Below are 26,545 nucleotides of genomic sequence, written 5' to 3'. Positions count from 1 at the left end.
TCTAGAAATAATGGTTAGACAAATTCACTGCTGTTTTCAACTATAGTTGTCTTAATAATTTTCAGTATCCCAAAGCTGCCTTTCTAACTTATCTCAAAACTCATTTCAACTTTCTTTCCTTTGTCTTGCAATTTAGAGGGGTCCAAATTGTTTGTGGCTGAGAGCCATATTAAAATGTAATTGGTAAATGTTTAACAAAATCAATAAAAATATAATAAAATACATATAGCATTATTTTGTGATTTTCTAAATTAACATGTGGCACCCATTTCTGTTTGAATTTGACACCACTGTTCTATATAGCAAAATCAATTTTATGCATCATTTAATGACAATATAAAAATGTAATAGATGTTATATGAATTGTGGATAGAGAGTAAAGATGAGGATTATTATCCATTAGCTTTTACCCCTTTAATCCTCCTCTTTCTCACCACCACTATCACTCTTTTTCAAAGCAAGGGTGGTTCTGTAGCAAAAAAAGAAACAAAGAACTCTTGGTGTAGGTTATTTAAAATTAATAAAACAAAAATCATTACTAAAGCAGCTACCATATATGCCAGGTGTTGAGAATACAAAGACAAAAATGAATCATTTCTTTACCTCAAAGAGCATATGTTTTACCTAAGGAATCCTGTATATATGAATCAGTATGTTTGCTAAGAAAATTCCAAAGAGGGTCACAAAGAGTCAACCATGACTGAAAAATGACTGAACAACAAAAACTCATCATTCTGCAATCAGATTCTTTATTTTGGCATTAAGGAGACACTCTTATTCCTCGTTCTTCACAATTTTCTAGACCATTTCTACCATCCTGGATTTGATAGTTGCCAGGCAGTAAAATTGCAGCTGTGTTTCTGAAGAAGGACAGTTTCTATTTTTTTAAGAGGAGACACATTTCTTATTTTAAAAGATAGTTTCCTTTGTTTAGTGTAAAGAAGGCAGGATGACTAGATACAGTCTGGTAGAGGAAACCTTAAGAATAACCTTTCTATCTGACATTAGCTGCTGGTAACAAAATGGGATCAGCTGTTCTTTCATGTCTCCCAAAACAGGTTCACGTACCTGTTTAATTGTGTGATTGAATGAAAATTACAATTCATATATCATAAAGCTCAAAACAAGAACTGAATAATTTAATGGGCAGCAAACTTTTGTGGCAAAAACTGTTAGCATTGCTCATTTGACCAGAAGTTATGAGGGAGAAAGCAGAGAATTAGATCATTATCTCTTTACTAGAATGCTTGACATTTCTTCTAGATCAAAGCTTCTTAATCCATGGGTTTTTACTCCCTGTAGGTTCATGTAACTGAATGTGGGGGCCATGAAATTATGATTTATTATTAGTAATTTTCATTTGTATGCATATTTTATTTACCTTCATACTTGGGATCACATAAAGATTTCTTAGGGGAAAAGAAGTCACAAGTGGAAAAAATTTAAGATGCCCTCTATTCTAGACTGCTCAATTATATAAGGAAGAATGTAGTCCAATATCAACTTCTAAAATTTGACCAAAGGCTTAGGAATGGATAGAGGAAGGTAGCAGCTATGGTGAACCTGGGTTTGTAGAGCCTCAACGAATATCTGGCCCCATTTTATATTTTATTCAACTTGAAACTTTCCTTCATGAAATATTTTAAGCTATAATAATAATTCACATTATTTCTATATAGTGTGGGGAAAGTTTATTTTTGAATTATGATTTCATTAGTGTAAGAATTTTGGTTGAGGAAACACTACCAATGTAGAATGACTCCCATGAACTTTTCCTTCCTCCGAAATTCCCTATTTCTGTTGAGGGTATCAGCATATTATCAAAATTCCACTTTCAAAAATTTGGAGTTATCGTTGTTTTTTCCCAACTTCCTCTTTCCTACGATCCAAACAGGTTTTGTGAATGTGTTCCACAGTAAAAATACTCCCATCTTTCAACTTGGGGCATTTTCTCTATATAAAAATGACATTCACCATGAAATGTCCCCTATACCTAGAATGCTTCTTCTTGCCTTTGCTAATTGACTTCTAGAAGTCTTCCCAAACCCCTCTTAATTCTAGTGTTTTCTCTCTGTTAATTGTTTTCCATTTATTCTAGGTTAAACTTGCTTTGTATATTATTGTTTGCATACTGTCTCCATTAGATTGTAAATTCATTGAAGGCAAAGATTATCTTGTGCCTCTAATGTATCTTCACCACTTTTCAGTTCTTAGCACAATGCCTGACACATAACAAGTGATTGATAAATGTTTGTTAATTAATTGATTAAAATATTAATTAATCTATCTACTGGGAGTTCCAGATTTACTTTTCTTTTTTTTTTCTTCACAGAAGAAAAATATTAAAATTATCTTCCTAAGGCACAAGACTGATTATATCACTTTCCCTGCTCAAAAAATCTCCGTAGCTTTCTTTTTATTGCCTCAAGAAAAATATAGTCCCCTCCGCCTGGCATTTAAAGCCCTGAATATTATGCCTTCAAGCTACATTTTCTGACTTTGTTCATATAATTCCACTCACTCAATATCAAATCTAAGTAGACTACTAGTTATTCCCTGAACTTGGTACTCTATCTCTCCTGATTTTCCTTCAGAGTTCTATTTAAGTCCCAGGTCCTCTGTGAAGTCTTCTCTAATCATTCCCCAATTTCTTAATTCTTAGTGCTATATCCTTTATTTTACTTCTCTGGGTTTATTTACCCTTTTGTATTTGTATTTTCTATCCCCAGTGTGCCTTTGTATCCAAGTGTCTTGCACTGTGTCTCATATCCAGGAGGTGCTTAGTAAAATATCTGTCAAATTGTGTACAACTACCAAGAGTTGGTATATTATTGGTTGGTGTATATATTACATGATCAGTACATTCAATACTTACAAAACAAAGTAATGTGTATTATTGGAAGGCAAGGCATCTGAAGAAATCTAGTTTCCTGAATGAGCTAGTGTTCCCAGTACAAAAAATAGGTCAGAATTTGGCAGGTAAAGATAGGGGTGGGGATAGGGAGAGGGAGAAGGCATTTCAAATATAGGAAACAATGTAAGCAAGGATATAGAGAGAGACCCATAGTGCTGGTTGGGACTGAATTTAACCCGAGTATATCTTTGAAAGGGAGTAAGTTGAAATAAAGCTGGAAACATAGGATGGTGTGAGTTTCTATAGTGTCTTGAATGATAAGGGAATAATTTTGACTTTTATTTAGGGAGTAATAAGATCTTTCAAAAAGAGAGCTAGCATAGTGAGACTTATATACCAGAAAAAGATTCTGGCAGTAGTATAAAAGGTAAGCTGAAGAAGGGAGAAAGTAGAAGAAGGAAAATTTATAAAGAATTTAGGTAGGAACAGCCACATGTGGCCCACAAAATTCTCTAGTAAGAGCCAAATTGGGAAATATTCAATAAAAATACAATAAAATATAGATAATATTACATTTTAAAACTAAGTCAAAATGTGACCTGCAGGGATCCTTATGTACAGATTAGTGGTCCTGTTTCTAATTAAATTTCATACTATCAGTCCAGACAAATTAAAATGAGAGCCTATACTTGGATAGTTTGGGGGAGATTAGAGAAGGGAGGAGATGGATTCAGAGATATTATGAAGATCTTGAAAGGTTGTAGAGGGTAACAATATTCCCAAAATTTTATCTGGTTAACTAATTAAATAAGAAAGAAAGAATCAAAGATAATTACAAGATTAGATAAGGCAACTGAGGCAAAAAAGGTTGAGTGACTTGCTGGAGTCACACAGCTGGCAAGCCATTAAGTAACTTAAGCTAAATATGAATTCAGGAAGATGAGTCTTCCTGACTCCAGGTCTGGTGCTTTATCCACTGCTCAACCTAGCTATATAAAGATGTAAAATAACATGAAGAAAGCAGGAACTCAGAATGTGTGCAACACATATAAATATGTTTACAAATGTGCAAAAAATATATGCAAATATTGACAACTATATAAAAGAAAAATGTTTTCACAAGTGAGGAAAAGTACTGAATTTGGAGTCAAAGGATCTTTATTTGAATCTTGTCCTTGCCATCTGTGACTTCAGGTAAATAAATCAATATCTCTCACCCTCAGTTTCTTATCTACAAAATGAGGTGGTTGGACTATTTAACTTATACAGTACCTTCTGTCTTAAAAATTTTGGAATCAAAATAGATGTTTATTGATTGAGGAATAGTTAAACAAATTGTGGTACATGATTATAATATGATATTACTATGCCTTAAAAAATAACAAGTGATGAATACAGAGAATAGAAAAAATCCAAAGGAACTGAGGCAGGATGAAGATAAAGTTAAGCAGAACCAAGAAAAAGAGTATATACATTAACTACAACAAAGTAAATGGCAAGAACAACTACTCCCCAAAAATATCAAAAGTGAATGCAGTAGGGGACCAGCTAGGTAATTCAGTGAATAGAGGACCAACCCTGACTTCAGGAGGACCTGAGTTCAAAATCTGACCTCAGACACTTAACACTTCCTAGCTGTGTGATCCTGGGCAAGTCACTTAACCCCAAGTGCCTCAACAAAAACAAAAAGTGAATGTAGTAAAGCTCAAATGTAACACTAATGAAAAAAGGATGCTCCCAATCCACCTCTTCATGGAGATGGAAAGTATTTGTATAGTACATTTTTAGAGAATTTTTCAACATGTTGATCAATTTTGCTGATCTTTTGTCTTTTTTTCTTTTAAAATATTATATGTGTATTTTAACATATTTAACATGTATTGGTCTACCTGCCATCTGGGGGAGGGGATGGAGGGAAGGAGGGGAAAAATTGGAACAAAAGACTTTACAATTTTCAATGCTGAAAAATTACCCATGCATATAATTTGTAAATAAAAAGCTATAATAAAAATGTTATATGTTTATATAAAATTACTCTTTAAGAGGGAAAGGAAGAAGGATATTGGGGGAAACTGTGACAATGTAAAAAATTTAAATCAATAAAATCTTAAATTAAAAAAAGAATTAATCTTTTCAATTGCACCATCCTATATATGGCTGTGAACTTTTCCTTTTCAGCTGTTGTATAGTACTGACATTCTCATAGTCTTCATTATTTGCAAACCACCTCTCAGCTAGGAATGCATCATTATCTTCTCTTTGCAGCTGAGGCAAGTGACAACCTGAGAGGCTAGATGGCTTTTCCCAAAGGCAGGCAGAGATAGTCTGGTTAAGATGGTGCTGGAATTAGAACTCTTGAATTACTGACATCCAAACTCATATAGGAATTATAAATCAACACTGCCTCTCTTCATGCTCTTTTGAGCAAAGGAAAAAATGTGCTGGTAGAATTATATTCAGCAGTGAGAAGATTCTCCCCAAGGCAGGATAGCATTAGAGTCTTGCCTAGCGATTTTTATGAAGTGGACAGTTATCTTTCTAGTCTGCCCAAAGGAAAAGGGTAGACTGGGGCAGGGGTGGAATGTTAAATGTCCCAATTTTCTAATTTATTTTAGAATTGCTGGAAACATGTAGTTCACAGAAAGAGACAGATTTTTAGATCACTACGGCCTCATGAAGTATTCATCTGCAGACTAGTTAATGATGTGTTTTGCAGGTGCTTTTTTCCATTCCTTTCTCATTGCATTGTCTTTCATTGTAAGACATAAATAGTGGTATATAGATAGAAAGATGTCCTTAGTTCCATCTCTAGGAGCAGGGTCAGAGGCTCATTTATCTATCAAATGTGCAGAATTCATTACTCCTGTCAACTGTAATCGATAGAATGGCCATTTAGTCACCATCACTACAAACTCCTTTGGCCTGAGTTTGTGTTTAATGAGAACCTTTCCCACATAGAAGTTGCCATTTAAGCTTCTAGTAGGAAAATATAAATAGCACCAAGCTACTACAGCAGCAAGAAGCCAAAGATTAAACTTATTCCCAAGAGGCAGGTAAATAGATAAGCTCTTTCATTTTCCCAGGGGACATAGTACAAAATAGAATCCTTCTTCTAGATCTGTTCTGTCATGAGGATAGTCAGCTTTTTATTATCTGTGCCTGGACCATGGTCTGAGTTATAAAAGACTGTGGAAATGGGACTTACAGAAAGAGGGCAGAACCCAGAATCCAAAACGGAGCCAAGACTGATCAGCAGCCAGGATACATATATATCATAGATCAGATCAAGGCAGTGAGAAAAAAACCAATCAGTAGGAAGAGGCCAGGAACACATAAATCCCAAAGAGAAGATATTTGGTCAAAACAAGTGTAAAGCAATTTGAGCAGCAAACATGGCCAAGGAAATCTTGATATGATCAGTTAGGTGATAGAATCAGGAAGACTTTTGTATAAGTTCCATCTTAGACCCTCTCTAGCTAACTGTGTGATTCTGGGCAATTCATTTAATCTTCCTTATCCTCAATTAGTAAATTTCTCATCTGGTGCTATTATAATCTTCCTCTCATGAATGTGATTACAGCTAAGTTTTGTAAAACAACTAGACATGGGTATGCAAGCCATTTTTTACTCTATACAATATTTGTTACTTAAAACCAGGTGTTCTTTTTTTTTTTTTTTAAGAAATTGGTTATTTAGTTCAAACTTGCTCTTAAAAAGTTTTGATGACTGAATTCTTTCTCTCAGCAGCCCCACCTCTCCCATTGAGAAGGCAAACAGTATATCACTTGTAAATGTGAAGACATGTAAAATATGTTTCCATGTTAGCCATGGAAACATGGCTCCCCCCTTCCAAAAAAAACTGAGAAAAAATAAAGTAGAAAGTATGCTTCAATATGCATTCAGAATTTCAGTTCTCTCCTTAAAGGTACATGGCATATTTTTTATCATGGGTCTTTTAGAATAGTCTGCAATGTTTGCCTTGATCAGAATAGCTAAATCTTTCATAATTGATCATCATTATAATATTGCTATTTCTATGTAAAATATTCTTTTATAAACCAGGTTTTCTTAACCTTTTTTCATGGACTTTTTTCAGAATCTCAAATCTATGGACTTTTTCCTCATAATAATGTTTAATACCTTAAATAAAAAACAGGATTACAAAAGAAATTATATTTAAATATAACGATGAGATTTTTTTCTTAAAGTTCATGGATCCCAATTTGAAAAATCCTGCTTTAAACTATCAGATGAAGAGGGAACATGCTGATGATTCCCAAAAGTTAGAATTCTGAGTTGTGCATGTCTTTGAAACAAATGTTTTAGAAAAGGGCAAATCTGAAGGGAAATTAAACCTAAATATCATGAAGCAGGTGGAAACTGTCAAGTAGACATTACTTCAGATGCAGGTTATTCACTGTCACAGGAAACCCTAGAAACTCATAGTACAATGCTTCAATTTCCTGGTCCCTCCCTTTTTTTCCTCCTAAGTTCAGGTTGGGAATGCCAGCATTTTGTTATAGCTACTGTTTTGTGAAGCAAATTTGAAATGAATTTACAACTAAAGCCTCCTTTGGGCTGAGAAAGGCATGTTGATAGATTGTTGATTATCTTTAAGGAAAGCCAGTGTTTTGCAGGCATGGTAGTAAATGAAACATGACTATGCTAAGGTAGAAAATGGCACATTGGAAAGCTTTATTTGGTTCACATAATGAGTCAAAATTCTAAGTTGGCTTTTAAAAAATACCCTAGTTTAAAGCAAATCATGATCTATGTTTCTAACTCTTTTCAAGCAGACCCTATATATGATCCGGAGTGATCTTGACTCTTCTTTCTTTCCCCTTCCAAAAAAGGCAGATCTTCTCAAAGTGAAGACACTAATGTTATGTGATACCTGGAAAAAGAATATTACTTTTCTTTTTATACCTAGTAAACTAATAGCCATTAGCATAGCTTTATGCAGATAAAAAAAAGTTTTGACAGATTTGTATGTGGTGATGGATCTTCAGTATCTAACCACATGACTCATTTGTACAATGAGATTGCCTCAAGAATTTTTTAAAAACCCACACATTTCTTGTTCTCTCTGTCATCCTTAATGTTCAGACATCATTATGGTATGAGACTAACCATTAAGTTTGAGAAATCTGTAAGATACACAGAAGAACTTAGTATGAAAAATGTGATCTGGAAAGACCAATGTGATGTGTCTCATGTTCATTAAAAATTTTAGTTGGAGAATTGAATCTACTTCAAATAAATAAATAGTTAGGGCTTTGCTGCATGTGGTGACTAAAGAAATTCTTTTACACTGAAGTTTGAAATAGACTACAAAATGTAGATAAAGAGAAAGAGACTGTTATTCATATAAGGGAATCTCAAACCCCATAACTCCTTAAGTCCATAAGGGCCTTATTAAAATAAGGCTCATCTGTCTTTTCTATTATGCTGCTTTAAAATATGCCATAAACCTCTCTCTCCTTCTTGAATATATCCATTTTCCACCTTACCTCATATTATATTTATGAGATAATCCAGTTTAGCACAAGGGATCATTAAAAAAGCAAGAAAGAACCATAGGAGACTTTAAGATATAGTCCAAGTAGAGTCTTTATATTTTGTAACAGCCTATTAAAATTATTCTCCTAGGTTTGGTTATTAGAATTAAATGACTAATGATTGCCAGAGATTCTTTATACTCCAAAATGAATAATAATTAAGTTTTTTTTTTCCTTCTTCACCATGTATATTTATAGCTCCTACTACTTTTTAAATACAGCCATACATATTGGATGATGCTTAGGAAGAAAAATGACTTGCTCATTCGGTTGATGAAAAAGTTCTTAATATATAATATAGGGTTCACAAGACCTGTCAAATCCAATGTCTCAGCCTCAGAAGACAAGGTCCAATAAGAGTTCTCCTACAACACTACACAAGCAAGATCCACACCAATGATACAGTGCAGAAAGCAGATAGAGGGAAACATTCTATTTTCAGTTATGCCAAATATCCCATTTAGTGGTAAGATACTGCTAATTAAAAGGGAAAAAAATGATATTACTCCATATAATAATGCTCTCTAGTTCCACATATCTTTCTATCTTTTCTTCAAGTATTGGCAGATGTTACACATGGCTAGTATTTGTATTGTGGTATCCGTTATTCACCATACTTTTGTACTATTTCATGGACTTAATTATCTCTAGGCAAATGATTTTCAGATCTGTTTGTCCAGCCTTAATCTCTCTATTGACCTCCATCTAGTCTATAATCTCCTTTTTCTTGGTTTTTAAAATTTATTTTTAATTTTTTTAAATCTATCATCTTTAACTGCTTATTAGACATCTAAATTGATCACGTCTAAAACTAAACTCTTCTTTCCTCCCAACTTATCCCCACCCCCAACCTCCTTCCTAGTAATTCAGAATTATAACCTAGGCTTTATCCCTGACATCACAGCCTCCCCCCACCTCAATCTAAGTCCTGTTGATTCTATCTTCATTGTTATTATTTAATCATGTCTAACTCTTTGTGACCCCATTTTGGGGTTTTCTTAGCCAAGATACTGAAATGATTTGCCATTTTCTTCTCCAGTTCATTTGACAGATGAGGAAATTGAGGTAAACAGAATTGAGTGGCTTGCCCAACTTCATACAACTAGGAAGCATCTAAAACTAGATTTGAACTCAGGAAGATGAGTCTTTCTGACTCTATGTCTAGCACTTTATCTACTAAGCTACCTAGTTGTCCCTGCTATCTTCATAATATCTCTGAGATATATATATATATATATATATATATATATATATATATATATTTATCATACCATATAAAACATCCACATACTTATAAAATATAAATTAAGATAAAGTAGTTAAATACCAAGTAGTCTGAATGGAATGACATTAACAGTTGAGGGGGGTCATATATATTTATATACACATACACACACATGTATCTATCTATATCTATCTATATCTATATCTATATCTATATCTATATATATATACATATATATATATATATATATAATCACTTTATAATAGGAATATTACAATTGCCTACTGGTTGGTTTCTACTCAGGTATCTCCTTACTCCCACCCATCTCTCATTGAGCAATCAATTGAGCTTTCTACATTGCAGCTCTAACAATGTCACAACTCCCTCTCAATTCAATAAACTCTAAGGGTCATTCAGTCAAGGAATATTGATTAAACACCAAGCCTTGTTTTAAAATCCTGGGGATACAAAGAAAATAAAAACAATTCTGGCTCTCAAGGACCTCAGAGTCTTAATAGGTGGATAACATGCAAAAAAAAACTATTTACAAACAACATAAATTACAGATAACCCACCAAAGCAAGGGACTAGACTTAGAGGGGAAGACTTTTATGTAGAAAGTGGGATTTTAGCCGAGACTTGAAGAAAGTCAGGAGGGAGAGCATTACAGGGATGGAGGTCAGCCAGGAAATATGCTGGAAGTCAGGAGATGTGTGTGAGAGAAATGGCAAGAAGATCAATGTCACTAAATCTCATAATAGAAAGGCTGAAGTGGGTGGTGTTAGGAATAAAAAAGAAAGGTGAGAGGGGGCAGATTGTGAAGAGCTTTGAAAATCAAATAAAGAATTTTATATCTGTTCTTAAAGTAACAGGAAACCTCTGGAGTTTGAGTAGGGAGATGACATGGTCAGACTAACATTTTAGGAAGATGACTTTGGCAGCTGCATGGAGGATGGATGGGGTAGGCAAAGACATGGTGGGAAGATCAACCAACAGGCTTTTGTAATAGTCCAGGTATAGCATCAGAGGGGCCTTCACAATGCTGGTGATGTTGTTAAAGGAGAGAAAGGAATAAATTATGAAAAATGTTGCCAAGGTAAAATCAGCAGTTCTTGGCAACCAGTTAGATTTGAGTGAGAGAAAGTAAAAAGTTGAAGATGACAATTTGATTGTAAGCACAGGGGATTGGGAGGATAGTGGTTCAGCAGTGAAAGAGAATTTAGGAAGAGGGGAAGATTGGGGGAAAAAATGAATTCAGTTTTAGATATTTGAGTTTAAGATATCTGAAGGATGTCTAGTTCAAGGTGTCCAATTGAAGATGTGAGATTGGAGATCAGCAGAAAGATTAGGACTAGATAAGTAGATTTGAGAATCATCAGCATAGAAAAGATTATTGAATCCATGGAAGCTAGTAAGATCAAGTGAAATAGTACAGAAAAGAAGGCTCAAGACAGAATCCTGTGGCTCCCTATTACCTCTAGAATCAAATATAAACTTCTATGTATGGTACTTTGTGTGTGTGTATGACTTTTAAAGCCCATCCAGAACTGACCCATGTACTGTCTTCTCACACACACACACACAAAAACCACTTTATCTCCCAGCTTTGGGCATTTTTACTGATTGCCTCCCATGTCTGGAGTCCTCCCCATTCTCATCGATGCCTCATACCTTCCTGAGCTTCCTTCAGTGAGAAGCCTTTCCGGAGCCCACTTAAACACCTTTCCTCTAATGTTACCTCCAATTCATTCTCTTTACATCTTGTTGGTACATAGCTGTTTTCGATATTGCCTTCCCCATTAGACTTTGATAGCCTGGAAAACAAGAATTTTTCTTAACTTTCTTTGTATCTCCACTGCTAAGAATCATTACTGGGACATAGTTAGAGCTTAAGAAATGCTTGTTGACTTGCTTGTCCCAGAAATGCTTATTGACTTGCCTGGAATTCATTTTCTTCTCATCCTTGCCTCTCTTCCTTCAAAAGTGCCCCTTTTTATTTGAAGCCTTTTTTGATTCCCCTCAACTGTTAATGTCCTTCCATTCAAACTATCTGGTATTTAATTGCTTTGTGTTAGTTTAGATTTTATAATTGTGTGAATGTGTTATACGTTGTGGTATACACCCTTGTTGTTCCAATATGTAAGTTCCATGAAACTAGGGAGTTTTTATTTGTTGCATTTTATCCCCAGTGCCCAATCATATCTGACACACAATAGGTGCCCAAGAAATAAATATCTATTCCTTTTTTAAATTTATGTCAAACACAAATTTTCAGATAATCTCCCTGGTTCAGTTATTAGTTAGGTCTTATTTACTTGACAACTACATAAAAAAAACTCAAATATTTTGATACAGTATTGCATATGGTACATGCCTTGTGCAGAGTAGGTACTTAATAACTGTTTATTGATTAGATTTTCCAAAGACCTATCAGTATCTTTTCAACCTACTAAAAAAGGAGCAAAAAAAATTCATTTGACATCTATTATAAATGTCCAACATACAGACAAAACAATGGTGTACTCTAATGATTACTTTGGTTTCCCTTTCTCCCTTCATTTCAAGAGATAATTGGTTTTTGTGAGATCAGATAATATTGTGATATTTCTCTCAATCCAAATTCTCAATATTTTGTGATTATTTTTCGTGCCTAGCCTCTTGCTGAGATATATCCTTTGGTGTCCTGATATTTTCCCAAATATATCAGGAGGCAGCCAAGTCAATTTTCAAAGAAATTCTATTACCTTTGAACAGCATCACAGAGGTGCTATAGTATAGCTATTGAATTCTGATGTGGCATTTCAGAACTTATTATGAGTCCCTTGTCACCCCTGACTTGGCAGATGTTCTAACTCCACATTAGTGTGAAAGTGTTAGTGAAGCAGGGAATATCTGTGATCCCCATGGCATGTGCTTATACTGTTACCTAATGAAAGCAATTTTGTAATGAACAGCATCATTGTCCAGCCAGAATTTCTGTTTCTGCACAACCTTCTTTTCTGTTAAATGAAAAAAAAATTCAAATCCCTTTTGAAATTCAGAATAAGCGAGGAACTCTGAAGTAGCTCGATGAGAAGGGAGATTATTAGGGCACTCAGTATGCTGTACTCATGACAAAAGCCTGGTTTGCCACTGTTACTACCCGGAGGAAAAAGTGATTGATTGAGGTAACCATTTCTTCTGGGTGCAAGATGGGTGTATGAACAGTAATGAGTGATTTATTGGCCTATGTACATATCTTTAAGAACAACTCAGCAGGACACATGCTGTACTACTGAACACAATTAGCTCATGGGAAGTCATCTCTGTTAGGAGCACTCCAAGAAGCATATGCAATCATATAATATTGAAATAGATATAAACATTGTGAAACAGCTCTACCAGACTAAATGATCCCGAAGGCCTCCTCTTGTTCTGGTAGGCACAACTCTATGAATCATATCATTTTCTCAAACCTGCCTCAGATATGTATGATCCTGGGCAAATCACTTTACTTTGTGGGATCTCAGTTTCCTCATCTGTAAAATGAGAGGGTTGGACTCCAAGCTCTTCATCTATGATAGATACAATAATGGGATAGCACACCTGAGTGGAAAAATAAAGCTGTAGGCTTACAAGAGAGTTTTAAGATTCATCCATTAAAATACTAGGACTTGGGTTTAGGTGTCTCACTCAGCTATTTAAAATATAATTCATCAGTAGCTTTACCAAATCAAATCTACCAGCTAGGGACAGAAAGATTTTAAAAGAGGAGGAAAGGATAAAGAGGAGTAAGAAGAATAGTTTTTTTTTCCCCTCCTCATTTTCCTCAATTCCAGTCATTAGCTAAATCATCAGAGGATGCTTGTTTAGATTATTGTTATTACACACATTTTTAATCATTTTTTTCTGGAAGTATAGAGCATTATTACCTTCAAAGTAAAAACAGATCAATTTGAGTTTCCACTCATGCAATTTTTTTTTCTTTTAATTTGCAAGATGTTCTCAATTTTTTTCCTTACACAGACCACAAACCACTTTTAATAAGACCAAGAGACCTTTGGGTCACCTAATTTACCAACTAAGAACTATAGAATAGAATCCTAGCTTTGGAATGGACTTTAGAAAAGATTGATACCAAGATAGGAACCCCCAGGTTCAAATGTCTCTCCTACTACTCTTGTAGCATTAGACAAATCGCTTATCCTTCCTAGGTCTAATCTTTCTTCATATGTAACAGGAGAAGGCTGGCTCATTGTCCTCTGAGATCCTAACTCTGATCTAGGATTGTGATTATCTAATCCAATTCCATCATTTCATAATTGAAGAAACCGAAATCCTAACAGGCCACTACTTGCTGTAGATTGCTAGTTCATGTCAAGAATTGTTACTAGAATCCAATTCTCTTGACTAGTCATGTTTCCCTTCCATAACACTAAGCTGCCTTAACTTGAAACTACAGAAAATGATCATTAGAAGAAATGAGATGAATAATCCTGTGTTCAATGAAAAAAAAATTGGTCTTAGCCTATGATTTTATCAATGAGATTTTACTGGTATCATTTCACTAAGTAAGCTCATTTCAACCATACAGATCAACAGCTTGTCTACAACTTCTAGTCTGGGAGAATTGCCCTAACCACTAATAGACTAAATGACTTAGCACTGATAACGTAGCTGGGATGTGTCAGAACTTCAATTCAGATTTTCTATCTGACTTGAACAGTTATTCATGACAAAATAAAAGTATGGATTGTGTTATGTTGTAAACAGTGGTACTTTTAAGCAGCTAGATTTCGGGTTACCTGAAGGGACTCTTGCCTCAGTCTTCTAGTGACCTATACATTTGGAGAGGCAGTGTTCCAAGAACACAGTGATTGGAGGATATTTGCTAGATGCACCATTGATATTAAGGTTAGCTAGATTGTGTTTGATGACTTTTTGCTTCTTCTTTTTTTCAGGGTATTAAATACAACATTGTTTGAAAGCTGGGAAATTGTTGGACCCTACCCATCCTGGTGGGTTTTCAACTTGTTGCTGTTGTTAATTCAAGTCCTGAACTGCTTCTGGTCTTACTTGATCATAAAGATAGCTTGCAAAGCTATTTCTAAGGGCAAGGTAAGGCAAAAGTAATCCTGTCCAAAATTTTCTGAGAAAATGGCATTTATGTTTTCTTCTCATTCTATAGTAACCTTTTTATTGTTCCACATTTTATTAAAACAATTGTTCCTTAGTACTTAATGTAAACTTTAGTCAATTTAAGACTGCATTTTCATACTACTTTATTTAGTGTTTACTTATGGTGGAAAGCATTAGCATTGCTTCACTGATGATCACATGTAAAATGTTCTACATTTGCAGTTTTAGATTTAATGATGGCATGTTGTTTATGTGCTCTTTCTTTCTCATTGAGAGAGAATATATTTACATTTTTCTCTTTATGAGAAGAGCATTAGTTGAATGCTGTCTTTTTTGATGGTAGAAAAGCACCATCTTCCAACTGCATTTCAGTACAAACAAATTGAAACTCTATTATTCACAATAGACTCATGAGGCTTATTTCTCTGAAGTCCTCTCTGATTCTAATCCTGAGTCATCTGTTCGTATTTGACAAGTGATTTCTCTGAAACATCCTCTGTGACTTTTTTTTTTACTTGTCTGTTCTCTTCCTCTTGCCATCCTGGAAGGCTGGAAAATGGAATCCTTTGCATGTAAGTTTCTTAGACTGCCATCTGTACTTATACTGTACATAACCTGTTAGAGGGGGCTTATATATGCACATAACCTGTTAGAGGGGGCTTTAGAGAAAATGTTCTCCATGCATATGTTTCTAATATGAAATTAACCAAATACTCCAACTCAAACTTGCTCATGAATAACATCCACTTCATACCCCTAAACACTACTGACTGCAATCTAACCTACTATGGAAGTGTTGAATTTTCCATTCCTTGTAGAAACATAAGTCAGCATTTCTTTAGAACAATATTGCTTGTTCCTCTATCTGATCCTCCACTATGGGTTTTAATCCTAACAATGTGAGTGAGATCATAAAATATAGAAGAATGTTTTCCATTTACATTAAAATTTTTGGCAAATAAAGAAAGACAAAGTAGAAAATGCTATTCATTACTTGTTCTTGAGGAGAGAATGATAGAACATTGTACTCAGGACCAAGGACAAGATTAGGAGACTGCATTTCTGAGACTTAATACTAGATCTTCTACGGATTTTCTGCCTGTCATCCAATGTGATATTTCTTCATCCTCTTCAGGGTTATTATATATGGATAAGCTAGTACTGAAATTTCTCCTGGAAAGATTAAAATCAGCTAAGTTTGCTGTGAAAACAGATGACCAGCTCCTATGTAAAGATAAATGTATGCATTAAATTTAAGAGTGGGAAGTTTGAAATCCCATTATCTAAAATGGGTTTACTTTGTTTAAAGTCCTCATTTAGGAAGAAAAGAAAATAATAGCTCAGACAGTTATGTGCACTAAAAGTGCTGGGACAACACCAATTGGATTACTTTCATTCCTATTGCTATTCTATCAGACTTGTCATCATCTATGGTTTTTCTCCTATTTTATGAAGACATGGGCATTAGTTTCACTACAGATATCATATTTGAGAGCATCTTAGCTGCCATTCCTAGCTCATCTGTGGCATTAAGATTTCTTCTCAAGCATGGTTTATAGTGTTATGTCTCCCAATGGAAAGAAGTGATTCTGGTCTTCTAGATTACTTTTTTTTCTTTTAAGGTGGCATTTATATAGGTTTTTTTCTTAATATAATTTAGCCCAAACTCCTAGCCTGCAGTGTAGATTCTTTTTATTTGTAGTAGATTTATGATAACTGCAATAAAATATATTCTAAAACTTAATTTTAATAATGCTTGGGACCTATGCCATATTTTACCTTACAGGTAAAATAAACTGATGACATGCTTTAGGTTTTGAAGAACTAAATCTTCTCAGATTGGGAGATCATGATAGATGAGCTTTATACTAAATAGTGTCATAGAGAGGCCACAGTGAAAATATTATAAATGGGTAAGCTTCAGTTGTGAATAGGCAGCATTAGAAGTGATGAACAAGGTTAGACAGATTTACATTATGCCAAACTAGTAGAAAGATTTTCAAGGCAGCAAACTACTACATCTTCCTGCTTCCCCCACCATAAGAGAGTTACAGGGTCTAGATTATTTCCCAAAACTTATTTATCTAGAATCAGCTGACTCTATAAGAAGATTAAGCATTCTTAAGCACTTAGGTATAATAAAATATCTAAGACTGAGATTCTAATCATGGGATTTTAAGCCTTCTTTTAGAGGTTTTATTTTTTTTCCTGGACTTAAATAACTAAAAAATACCTCAAAAAAATGTAACCCCACAGAATATGGTGTACATTTTCCACTTATGTCTTGTCATAATCCACAGTTACTAGATTTTCAGATCCCATTCTTCCTGGAGTCAAGATTTCTTTACAACACAACTGCTATATTTCTTCTTTCCTTAGCTTAAGCCTAGAAGCACCTTCCATCTACCCATTTCTGACTGATAATTAATATGCATATTAGGGTCATAAGAATGTTTTACTAACCAAAACCTAAGTGAAATAGACAAATATTTTAAAAGATTAGTATACCTCAATATTTCTCTCAGAACTCTGTTATTTCATTTATAGCTTCAATTTCTAGAATTATAAAAATCAAATCCAAACTTTTTTTTTAAGTAATCATAACAGGATCTATCAGTATGAGAGTCCCAGGCTATAGCAGATAACATGGGCAGGTCCGGTCAAATATTGACTGACTAACAATTTTATCCTATTTACTTCTTAAATTCCCCCTTTTAAAATCTCTCTGTCCCTAGCTAGTAGTTTTGGTTTGTTAAGATTACTATTGAATCATATTTTAAACAGCAGAGTAAGACACCTAAACCTGAGTCCTAGTATTTTAACGGATGACTCCTCTTGCAAGCCTACAGCAAGTTTGTTTTTTTTTTTCCATCTAGCTGTGCTATCCCATCATTGTATCATGAATGAAGAGCTAGAAAAGACTTTAAAATCCAACTCTCTCATTTTACAGATGAGGAAACTGAGGTCCCACAAGATAAAGTGACTTGCCATACATTCATGCCATTCATGTATGTAGGAAAGAGAAAACAGCTAACAAATATCTGAGACAGGTTTTGGAACTTGCCTTCGTGACTTTGACTCCAGTGTACTACTATTCATATTTCTCTGCCATCTCCCTACATGAGAAAATGAGATGATTCACAGAAGGGTGCTTACCAGAACAAGAGTGGGCCTTAGGGATCATTTAGTCTGGTAGAGCCGTTTCACAATGTTTACATCTATTTCGATATTATATGATTGCATATGCTTCTAAGTATGCTCCTAACAGAGGTGACTTCCCATGAGCTAATTGTGTTCTGGGTTTTCTACAGGTGTCCAAGGATGACCGGAGTGATATTGAATCCAGCTCAGATGAGGAAGATTCACTGCTTCCTGCAAAGAGCTCACAACATCCCACCACCAATACCAATGGGACCAGCGGCACCAGTGGCACAAATGGGTACCTCACAGGTGGTCCTTGTGTGGAGGAACACTAATTACTCTAAACCACAAGACCTGAACAAAGTGAACTCTTTGCTACTGGAAGTATTTAACTAAGTTGCGAATGCGGTCCCTTTCCTATATCTCAGCATCAGAAACAAAAATTAGGATTATCAAAGCATTCTGATAGTGCACTGCCATATTTCCTGTCTGTGAATGAAGAAGACTTTCCATTCTCTATATGTAGGCATGCTGTATGTATATGTTAGTGGCCCAAATGGGAACAGTATTTTCATATGTAATGTCTTTGAATATTATTTATTTTTTGTATTTGTTTGTAAATCTGTGGACAAAAGGGAACTGCCTCACTCCTTTACTTTGCAAATTCTTTATGGAAGAAAGAGATGCTGTGATCTCTTCTATCCCTTTTTGTTGCTGTAGCTTAGATTGCTATAAGTATTTGTCAGCTTGAATTGTTACTTATAGTAAGCTAAAGGCAGCTTTGCAGACTGTAGCTCAGCTCCAGATGTGTTTGCCTCCTTTGTGTTATAGTGCCGGTTTACATTGCTGATCAATTCACAATGGCTGTTCTCCCAATGTAAAGTTTAAACAGGCTGAATTAGTTTTGTAAGTAGTCTTTCTCTAATGTGATCAATTAGCAGTTCAAATTAAACAGTGGTTATTATAGGGTATTATTTTAGCATTGTTTTTAAATTAAATTGGTAGTTAATTGCATTAGAATAGGCTCCATTACTTGTGTGCATACTCATAATGTATTTATGTCAGGGGCTATGGTAAATTCCTAGTTGCAGCTTAGTTCTGCCTTGTAAGCTTAACTCGGGCAGGATCTTGCATTGCTTTTGGTTCAGCTGAGAAACATTGCTCAGGTCCATAGTTATAAGTGGAGAATTCACATTTAATATTGAGAATTTGTCTTTGTGAGCTTGGAAGAATGAAAGCAGAGCCCACCAGCTCAGAGATTAGTCATTATTGCATGCATGCGCAGAAAGGTTTCAGCCAGGCTTTGCTGCTCTCCCTATAATTGCTGTAATAGTCTGCCTTGTCATGGAAGAAAGCAAGCTGAACGTCTTGCTCAAATAGAAAAGTCAATTTTTAGAGCCTTAGAAGAGTTCTCCCAAGTGTTGAGCACTTTATTGCATCCAGCTTTTAAAACCCCTATAGTATTTGACCTGGACGTGTGTGTGTGTGCGTGTGCCTATGTAATAATTATGCCTGACAAAATCAGTAGGAAAAGAATATTTGACCACCTTCCTCATCCAAAAACCAAAATGATTTGCTTATTCTACAAACTAAGTTGTCAGCTTGACCCTCTAAATCCCAACTTTTTAAACTGTGAGTTGTAATCCCATACGGGTCTTTGAAGCAGAATGTGGGGAGTTGTGAAATTATGATTTATCATCAGTAAACATTGGATTTTTGTACCTATTTTATGTTCCTATATGTCCAGAGTCATATAAAAATTTCTCTGGTGAAAAGGGGTTGTGAATGGAAAAAAGTTTAAGAAGGCCTGCTCTAAATCCCTCTTTAGATTTGTTTAGCTCCTAGCAGTTTCCACAGAGCACTATTCTGATTGGAAATTGCTTTCCCCAATAGTGTCTGGATCAGCAGCAAGAGATTTCTTGGCAACAGATTTGATTGAACTTCCTTTTGGACAGTGTTATAAGTGTGAAAAAAGAAGAAAAACGGTAATATGAACCAAAGAACTTTTTTTTTTTTAAATGTAAGTGGGAAGAAAGAAGAAGCAATAGCTTTTCTTTCTAATGACAAAAAAAAAAAAAAAAAGAATTGTCTCAGAAGATTATACATTAAAGAATTGAATCTTCCCACTTCTTCAGAATACAGTTTCTGGTTTAACCCATACCAATAGTTGAGGAGATTTGGAAAGATATGAGTCATTGAGAAAGCAATATTCTTACTTCTTATAGAACCCTATTACTTTAGGTCTGAAATGAGGATGTGTGTATGTGTATATTTGTGCATTTATGTTAGTAATCAAAAAGGATTAATAGCACTTGTTTGTCATCTGAAAATATGCTGAAAATGTGAGCTGTCTTAAAATAATGTCAAGCATGTTAGAAATATAAGAAGAGAAAATTCATCTTATATCTTTTAAAATAAAGATAGTAAAGGTGAAATGTGATACTGTGCTTTAGTTTCTATGGTCAATTTCCAGCCCAGCTGATTTCTAGCAGAAATTATGGGATGGAAGCATCAAATTCTAAGTGTGTATGGAAATTGGTCCCAACAAGGCCATGTGCTCTTCTATTTGTTTGGAAAAGCAATTTCAGAATGATAAATTTTGAAATATTTGGTGTAGGAATCATTGCTTAAAGATTAGGCATATGATTTCTGAGTGTTTTTCAAGTTAGGTTGTGGATTATATTTTTACCCAGATAGTTAGCATGAGATTTGGGAGGACCCCAAAGATAGCACCATACCAGTTGATTTGAATCTAAGTCCTTCCAAGAACCTGTGGATTCATATTTCATTCAGTGCTCTTGGGCAGAGAGTCCTTTTAATTTAATAACTTTGAGTTAATAAAGCTAATAAGCTATCTTGATAAACTATTATATATATGTACAAATATACATATGTGATATGCATATTATATGCTTATATGTATACACATACATATATATATTCTGTTCTGAACCTCCCTTGAGGCTAGGTGAGGGTAATATATAATATCTACCAATACCATAGCCTTGGAAGCATAGACTGTAAATTTATACAGATTGATAGTTTAGCATAACATAGTCCTGAGTAGACATTCCTCCAGTTTACATTCATGCCATTCATGTATGTAGGAAAGGGAAAGATAGAAAAACTTCTAGGAAAAAAAAAAAGGTTTTATTCCAAAAAGTTATAAGGTTTTGTGTTTTTTTGACATTTTAGGAGGAAAAAAAGAATTAGGTGGTTAGATTTTGGCCTTGTGTCAAATTAAACAATTGATACATTTTTAAAAGTGTGACCTGTGTATTTTGTGTGTACATTTATCCAAAAAGCCAAACCATGCTTAGTCCTGGCCAGTCCTTTTGTAAAGCTTCCACTATACATATCTTTCACTTTACTTTCATTGTTGGCTTTCCTATCATATTGCTGATCCAACCAAAAGTTACAGAAAAGCATAACTTGGTGTGCCTAGAGAGCAGTTTTCTGCCTACAGTATATGAGCTGGTTATAGTTCATGTTTTCTAGCTTCATTAGTAGAATTAGGACTTTGTCTATTAATGGAAGTGAGGGAAGTGGGAGGGACAGTTATTAGTGTTTGAGATTTATTTTTAGCTCAGTTTTTGGAGATATCCACATTGTAGACACCTTTCCCCATGACTTCATTAACATCTCAATCCCAAGTATGCTGTTAGACACTGCTCTGGGGCAATTCAGATAAGGAAATAGCCTTTTAATGAAGATGAATCTATGTGGGAAAGGTGGGCATATTCCCCAAAATGCAGCAAGTTGAGAAAAGAAAAATTTCAGATCTCTATCAGTCAAAAATGGAAAAGGAACATTAAAAAATGTTCAATTTTTTTGCCAAAATTAATAACCCTAAGTATTTGATAGAGTTTAATTTTTCTATTTTCTATTCCATTCCATTCTCCAATCCATAATAGAAAGAGTCTGAGCCTTTTACAGCAATATCAGTGTTATTTGGTCTGAAATAAAAAAGTCATTATTATTTCAGTTGGCCCAACCCTGTCTTATAGAACTGTTCATAAAGAAAGCCAAGAGGTAAAAAATCATTCACTTATGCATGGAAAGCAGTTTTTACTCAGACACTTCTATCATAATCTAAAAAAAATCTGCTAGTCTTCATGTCCATTCTTATAAGATTTTAATTATTTAAAAATTAAATCAATACAAAATAATTCTAAAGACTAAATTTTTGTTAGTATATTCCCCAGGGTTGTGATTATATTCTAATGAGATAATATATATGAAACATTTTATAAACTTTAAAATGTTATATAAACATAAATTATTTATTGTTATTATAATTAGCAGAGATGCTTCAAGATATCCTTTAGAAACAAGAAAACATGTATTCACAATCCCTAGTAGGGTTTAAGGTCTTGAAATGTCCCTGGCCCCCTTTTCCTCAAGTCTTATGCTGACAGTGACCTCCAGGCTTCTGTTCTGTATGTTTATCATAGATCAAGGAAGTAATTGCTGGGGCACATTGTCATTCAGGTAATGTCCAAAAAAAAATAATAATAATAAAATTCTTGTCAACTTGGTCTGAAAGAGACCAAAGGAAGTCCCTTTTAGTCCCTATCAAACCTGCATAGAAAAATAAATTCACTTGTCTCATTAGCCTTGCCCATTACATACTAGAAAGAACTGACCAGGTTTTCATAAACAACCTTTGGAGTCATCAAAGATGCAGTAAAATAATGACCGGAAAGAGCTTGTGACCTCCAGAATTGACTTGCTTCTGTCAGTAAAATGAAATTGTGCCATTCTCAGAATACTAAAAAGACTCTTCTGCTTCATTCTTGCCAATTTTTAACAACATCAGCAACAACTATAACAAAAAACCCACATCTTCAAAGCCATATTCTGCCTTCACCTCTAACAGGCAGCAGCACTTAGCACAATGCCCACCTTATAGTATTCAGAAAATGTATATGCTATAATAAAATGCTTACCCAAGAGGAAGCTGAGTCTTTCCACTTGAAAGCCTAAGATAGTAAGAAACAGGTATTATTCTCATTTTAAAAAGAAGGAAATTGAGGCTCAAAAAGACTTGCACAGGGTCATGGGTCAAACACAACCAGTAAATAAAAGGGAAAGGGGTCAACTTGTTTTCTAGATTATTGCAATGGATAGAGCACCAGTCCAAGAATCAAGAGAATCTGAGTTCAAATACGACTTCAGGCACTCATTAGAGATGTAATCCTGGGCAAGTCACTTAACCCAGATTGCTGGAAAATAAATTAAAAGACCTGGGATTTGACCCTAGTTCTTTGTGTCTGTAAGGCGTACTATTTCTGTAAAGCCACCCTGCCTGTCTGTATTTGGAAGTATTTGCTTCTGGTATTTTTTAATAGGGAAAATTATACTAATGTTCATTGAAAATGTCACATAATCATCAAAGAATTCTCCAAAGTTCCAACAGTGTACTTAGAAGGCATTTTGGAAGTGGAGAAGGGGAAAATATTCTGTTTGATTTCTGTCTGAACCCCCAAATCAAGAATAAAAGTACTGAAAAATAAGCACCCCCCCAAAACAAAAGGAAAAAAAAACTTGTATAAGCAAATATACAGAAATAATCAGCACATAATGCCTTTAACTCAATATGATTAGACACTTAAGATTGTACAGGAAGTGGGGGCAAAGGATGCTACTGTTTATCTCAAAAAGAATTAAATCCTTCCAGTCTCCTGTTACTTTCAATAAAAGAAAGACAGGATATTGTCCCTCTTATGCCATTGATTCTTTGATAGGTTTTCAAATACTCATTTGCCACACTTCCTCCTTCATGTGATTCCATTTGTCTGAACTGTGTTGCATTTTTGTGAACTGCTTTGTCACACACTGTGTCCACTCCCTTTCCATACAAACTTGACTCACCCCTACTTTCCAGAATACTGTAAACTGCAGTTGCCTTGACAGGAGCTGTCTATGTGATTTTTATGTTGAGTAGGAAACAGTGTTTCATCAAAAGGACTTTTCTTTTCAGAGTTGCCATGAAGGCTTTAGAAACCAGAATTGACGGAACTGACTTTAGAAAACTGGAGACTTCAGATAGTAGCTGCAAAGAACACGGTTTGGATGTGTCTAGAGATTTTGAAGTCTTGTTTGCACAGACATATACCTCCATTGTCATTTTTGTCACGGTGCATTTGGGGTGTAGTATTGTTCTTTTAGCCTGAAGTGAGGAATGGAGCAGATGACATGTTATTCAGACAGAATTGTATTTGAGCAGCTCTCACAAATAGAGTGAAGTATAGTTAGCTTATTAGAATTCTTTTATTATATTGATATTGTGCATAACTGAATTTTGGGAGTTACTTTGTGTTTTGATGATTTTTTTAATATGAAAAATGTAATTATTCATCATTGAATCTCTGGAACCAATCATTATTGTGGATTATTTTACTTTGAAAACACTTTCATAATAAAGATAAGTATTAAAAATGTATGAGTGACTATCTTTGTATTAGATGGAAACATCCTAATATTTGCAGGATCTTCACATAACTTTCCTGGGAGTGAGAAAAGATGAATATGCAGAACTGAAATTGGAATCACCAGACCTAAGTTTGAATCCTATCTTTTGACACTGATCACAGGAGTGACTTTGGACAAGTAATTTAATCTCTAGGGGTTTAAGTTTCCTTATCCTTAAAATGGGGATGTTAAACTCAATAATCCCTGATCCCAAGTGATTTAGTTTATAATACATACCCTCAGATTCATTTCAATTCCCTCATTGTTGGAAAGGAGTTTTCACATTTCTTTATGATACAATGCAATATTTCTTCAAAATTCAGAACATAAACCTCAAAGTGAAATTCCATTTAGAACACTTATTTCTGAAAAACACTGAGTAGAATCAAAAAGATTCAACTGTCCCAATTTTTCAAAACCAAAAACATCCAAGAGCATGAAACATGCAGTACCCAAGAAGACATATTTCATCCCATGCCCTTGGGACCTGTGTTCCTCACAACAACTTTTAGTCTTTTGGTTTGTCCCTCTTTTATCTGTTTCTCTTTCTGTCACTCTGCCCTTCCTGTTTGTCCCTTCTCCAGTCTTCCTGCCTGGGCCTGTCACCTCCTGCCTCAAGCACCATCTTATCACTCCACCCACATTCAATTCTGTTTCCATCATCTTTGTGTCTTGCTTTTCCATATATCTATGCACCATTCTTCCGCAACCCCCGAGTCCTACAGTATGTTTCTGATGTGTCCCAAACACGACTCCTGCTGAGAAGAACGCACATGCACCAGACCAGGTCAAAAAGGAACAAAATGGAAACCTTGAATATTAGCAGAGGTGTGCTGGGAACGATAAGTTCCCTTGTCCCTTCTTTTCCACCCACCCATCCCCCCAAAATTAGCTAGCTTTTCCTTTATAAGTGCTGAAACCATCCTTGATTCAAAAGACTAGGCTCTGAGAGCTAATGATATGTCTTCCTAATCACCTGAATATAAAATGATTGGAACAAGTGGGGCTGAAACACCCTCCCTAAGCCTTGAGACAAAAGACTAGCAACAGGAACGCGATTCCTTCTCAGAATAATGTTCCTAAATACATTAAATAAAGCATTGCATTATAAAGGAAACCAATTATTTTAAAATAATTATGAGGAGTAAACATCTCCATCTCACCAGTTTGAATGACATAGGCAGCCAATCAAAAGAGGCTATCTCCTACTACCCAATTGGCAAGGAGCACTGCAGACTATATACTAGGCAAACTGGGAGAAGCCTGAGTTACATCTATTTGTCTAATTAATTATCTATGTATCTGTTTTTTCTTTTAACATTTCATTCAGATTTCAGAACTAAGCTATTTCACCTGACTAACCTGACTCTGGTCCAGACTAATACAAAGGTTTATTATTTTGGTTGGTTTCCTTTTTGTGTTAACCATTAACTGTGTGGTTTGAAAGCCCCTATTTTGTTTCAAGAAATTAAAACAATTCAATCATGTCATCAGTGGCAAAGGAATTTTACAAAATACCCTCATGACTCCTGAAAGACAACAGGATTTCTCATAGACCATCAGCTGGATCTCTCCTATCAATGGTATGGCATTAGACCAAACTTTTGTGCCTAATTCCAATTGAGTCTGCTCTTGATTTTGAATTAGGTTTTTTAAAAATAGTATCCTTCAGTGTACACAATACAGTATTATTAGTATGAAGTTTTCTCTAGGATCTTAGTATGAAACATTACATCATTAATAATAGCTAGCTCTGTTCATTCTACTTCCACATTATCTTTCATAACCCCCTTCTCTCCATCCTAAACCAGGCCCTCATTCTCTCTTGCTTAGACTTTTGTAGTCACATCTCTTCAAACTATCCTGAATACTGCAGTACCATTAGTAATCTAAGACATAACACAAAAATCTTTATTAGATTTCTACTTCATACCTCAAAGAAATAACTCACTCTTATACTGAGATTAAGCAATCAACAAGCATTATTGTAATAGTATAAGTAGTAAATGCCTTCTATATGCCAGTACCACGCTAAATGGCTAGGAATATGAAAACAAAAATATGAATCAGGACTCTGTGAAGTAAGTAGAATATTATCTCCATTTTATAGATAAGGAGACTGAGGATCTCAGAGGATGATTATTATTAGTGAGAACAAGGCCACACAGTAAGTAA

The 26,545-nt window shown here is 34.8% G+C and overlaps 1 protein-coding gene across 2 annotated transcripts in view; it reads left to right on the top strand.

Moving 5' to 3' along the window:
• Nucleotides 1-24,341, top strand: part of CERS6 (ceramide synthase 6) — a 291,619-nt gene extending 267,278 nt beyond the window's left edge. The window contains exons 9-11 of one of the 2 annotated variants that reach the window (XM_051986224.1): nt 14,578-14,734; nt 15,304-15,327; nt 18,067-24,341. In XM_051986224.1, the coding sequence (XP_051842184.1) occupies nt 14,578-14,734; nt 15,304-15,327; nt 18,067-18,231 (346 nt within the window). In that variant the 3' untranslated portion in view covers nt 18,232-24,341. The remainder of the gene's footprint in view (nt 1-14,577; nt 14,735-15,303; nt 15,328-18,066) is intronic. The other variant, XM_051986225.1, reaches the window with a different exon arrangement.
• Nucleotides 24,342-26,545: the final 2,204 nt, after the last annotated feature.

Source organism: Antechinus flavipes, chromosome 3 (assembly GCF_016432865.1).
Source record: "Antechinus flavipes isolate AdamAnt ecotype Samford, QLD, Australia chromosome 3, AdamAnt_v2, whole genome shotgun sequence".
NCBI lineage: Eukaryota > Metazoa > Chordata > Mammalia > Dasyuromorphia > Dasyuridae > Antechinus > Antechinus flavipes.
Note: the sequence above shows the minus strand (reverse complement) of the source record. Positions and strands in the feature narration are given on the sequence as shown.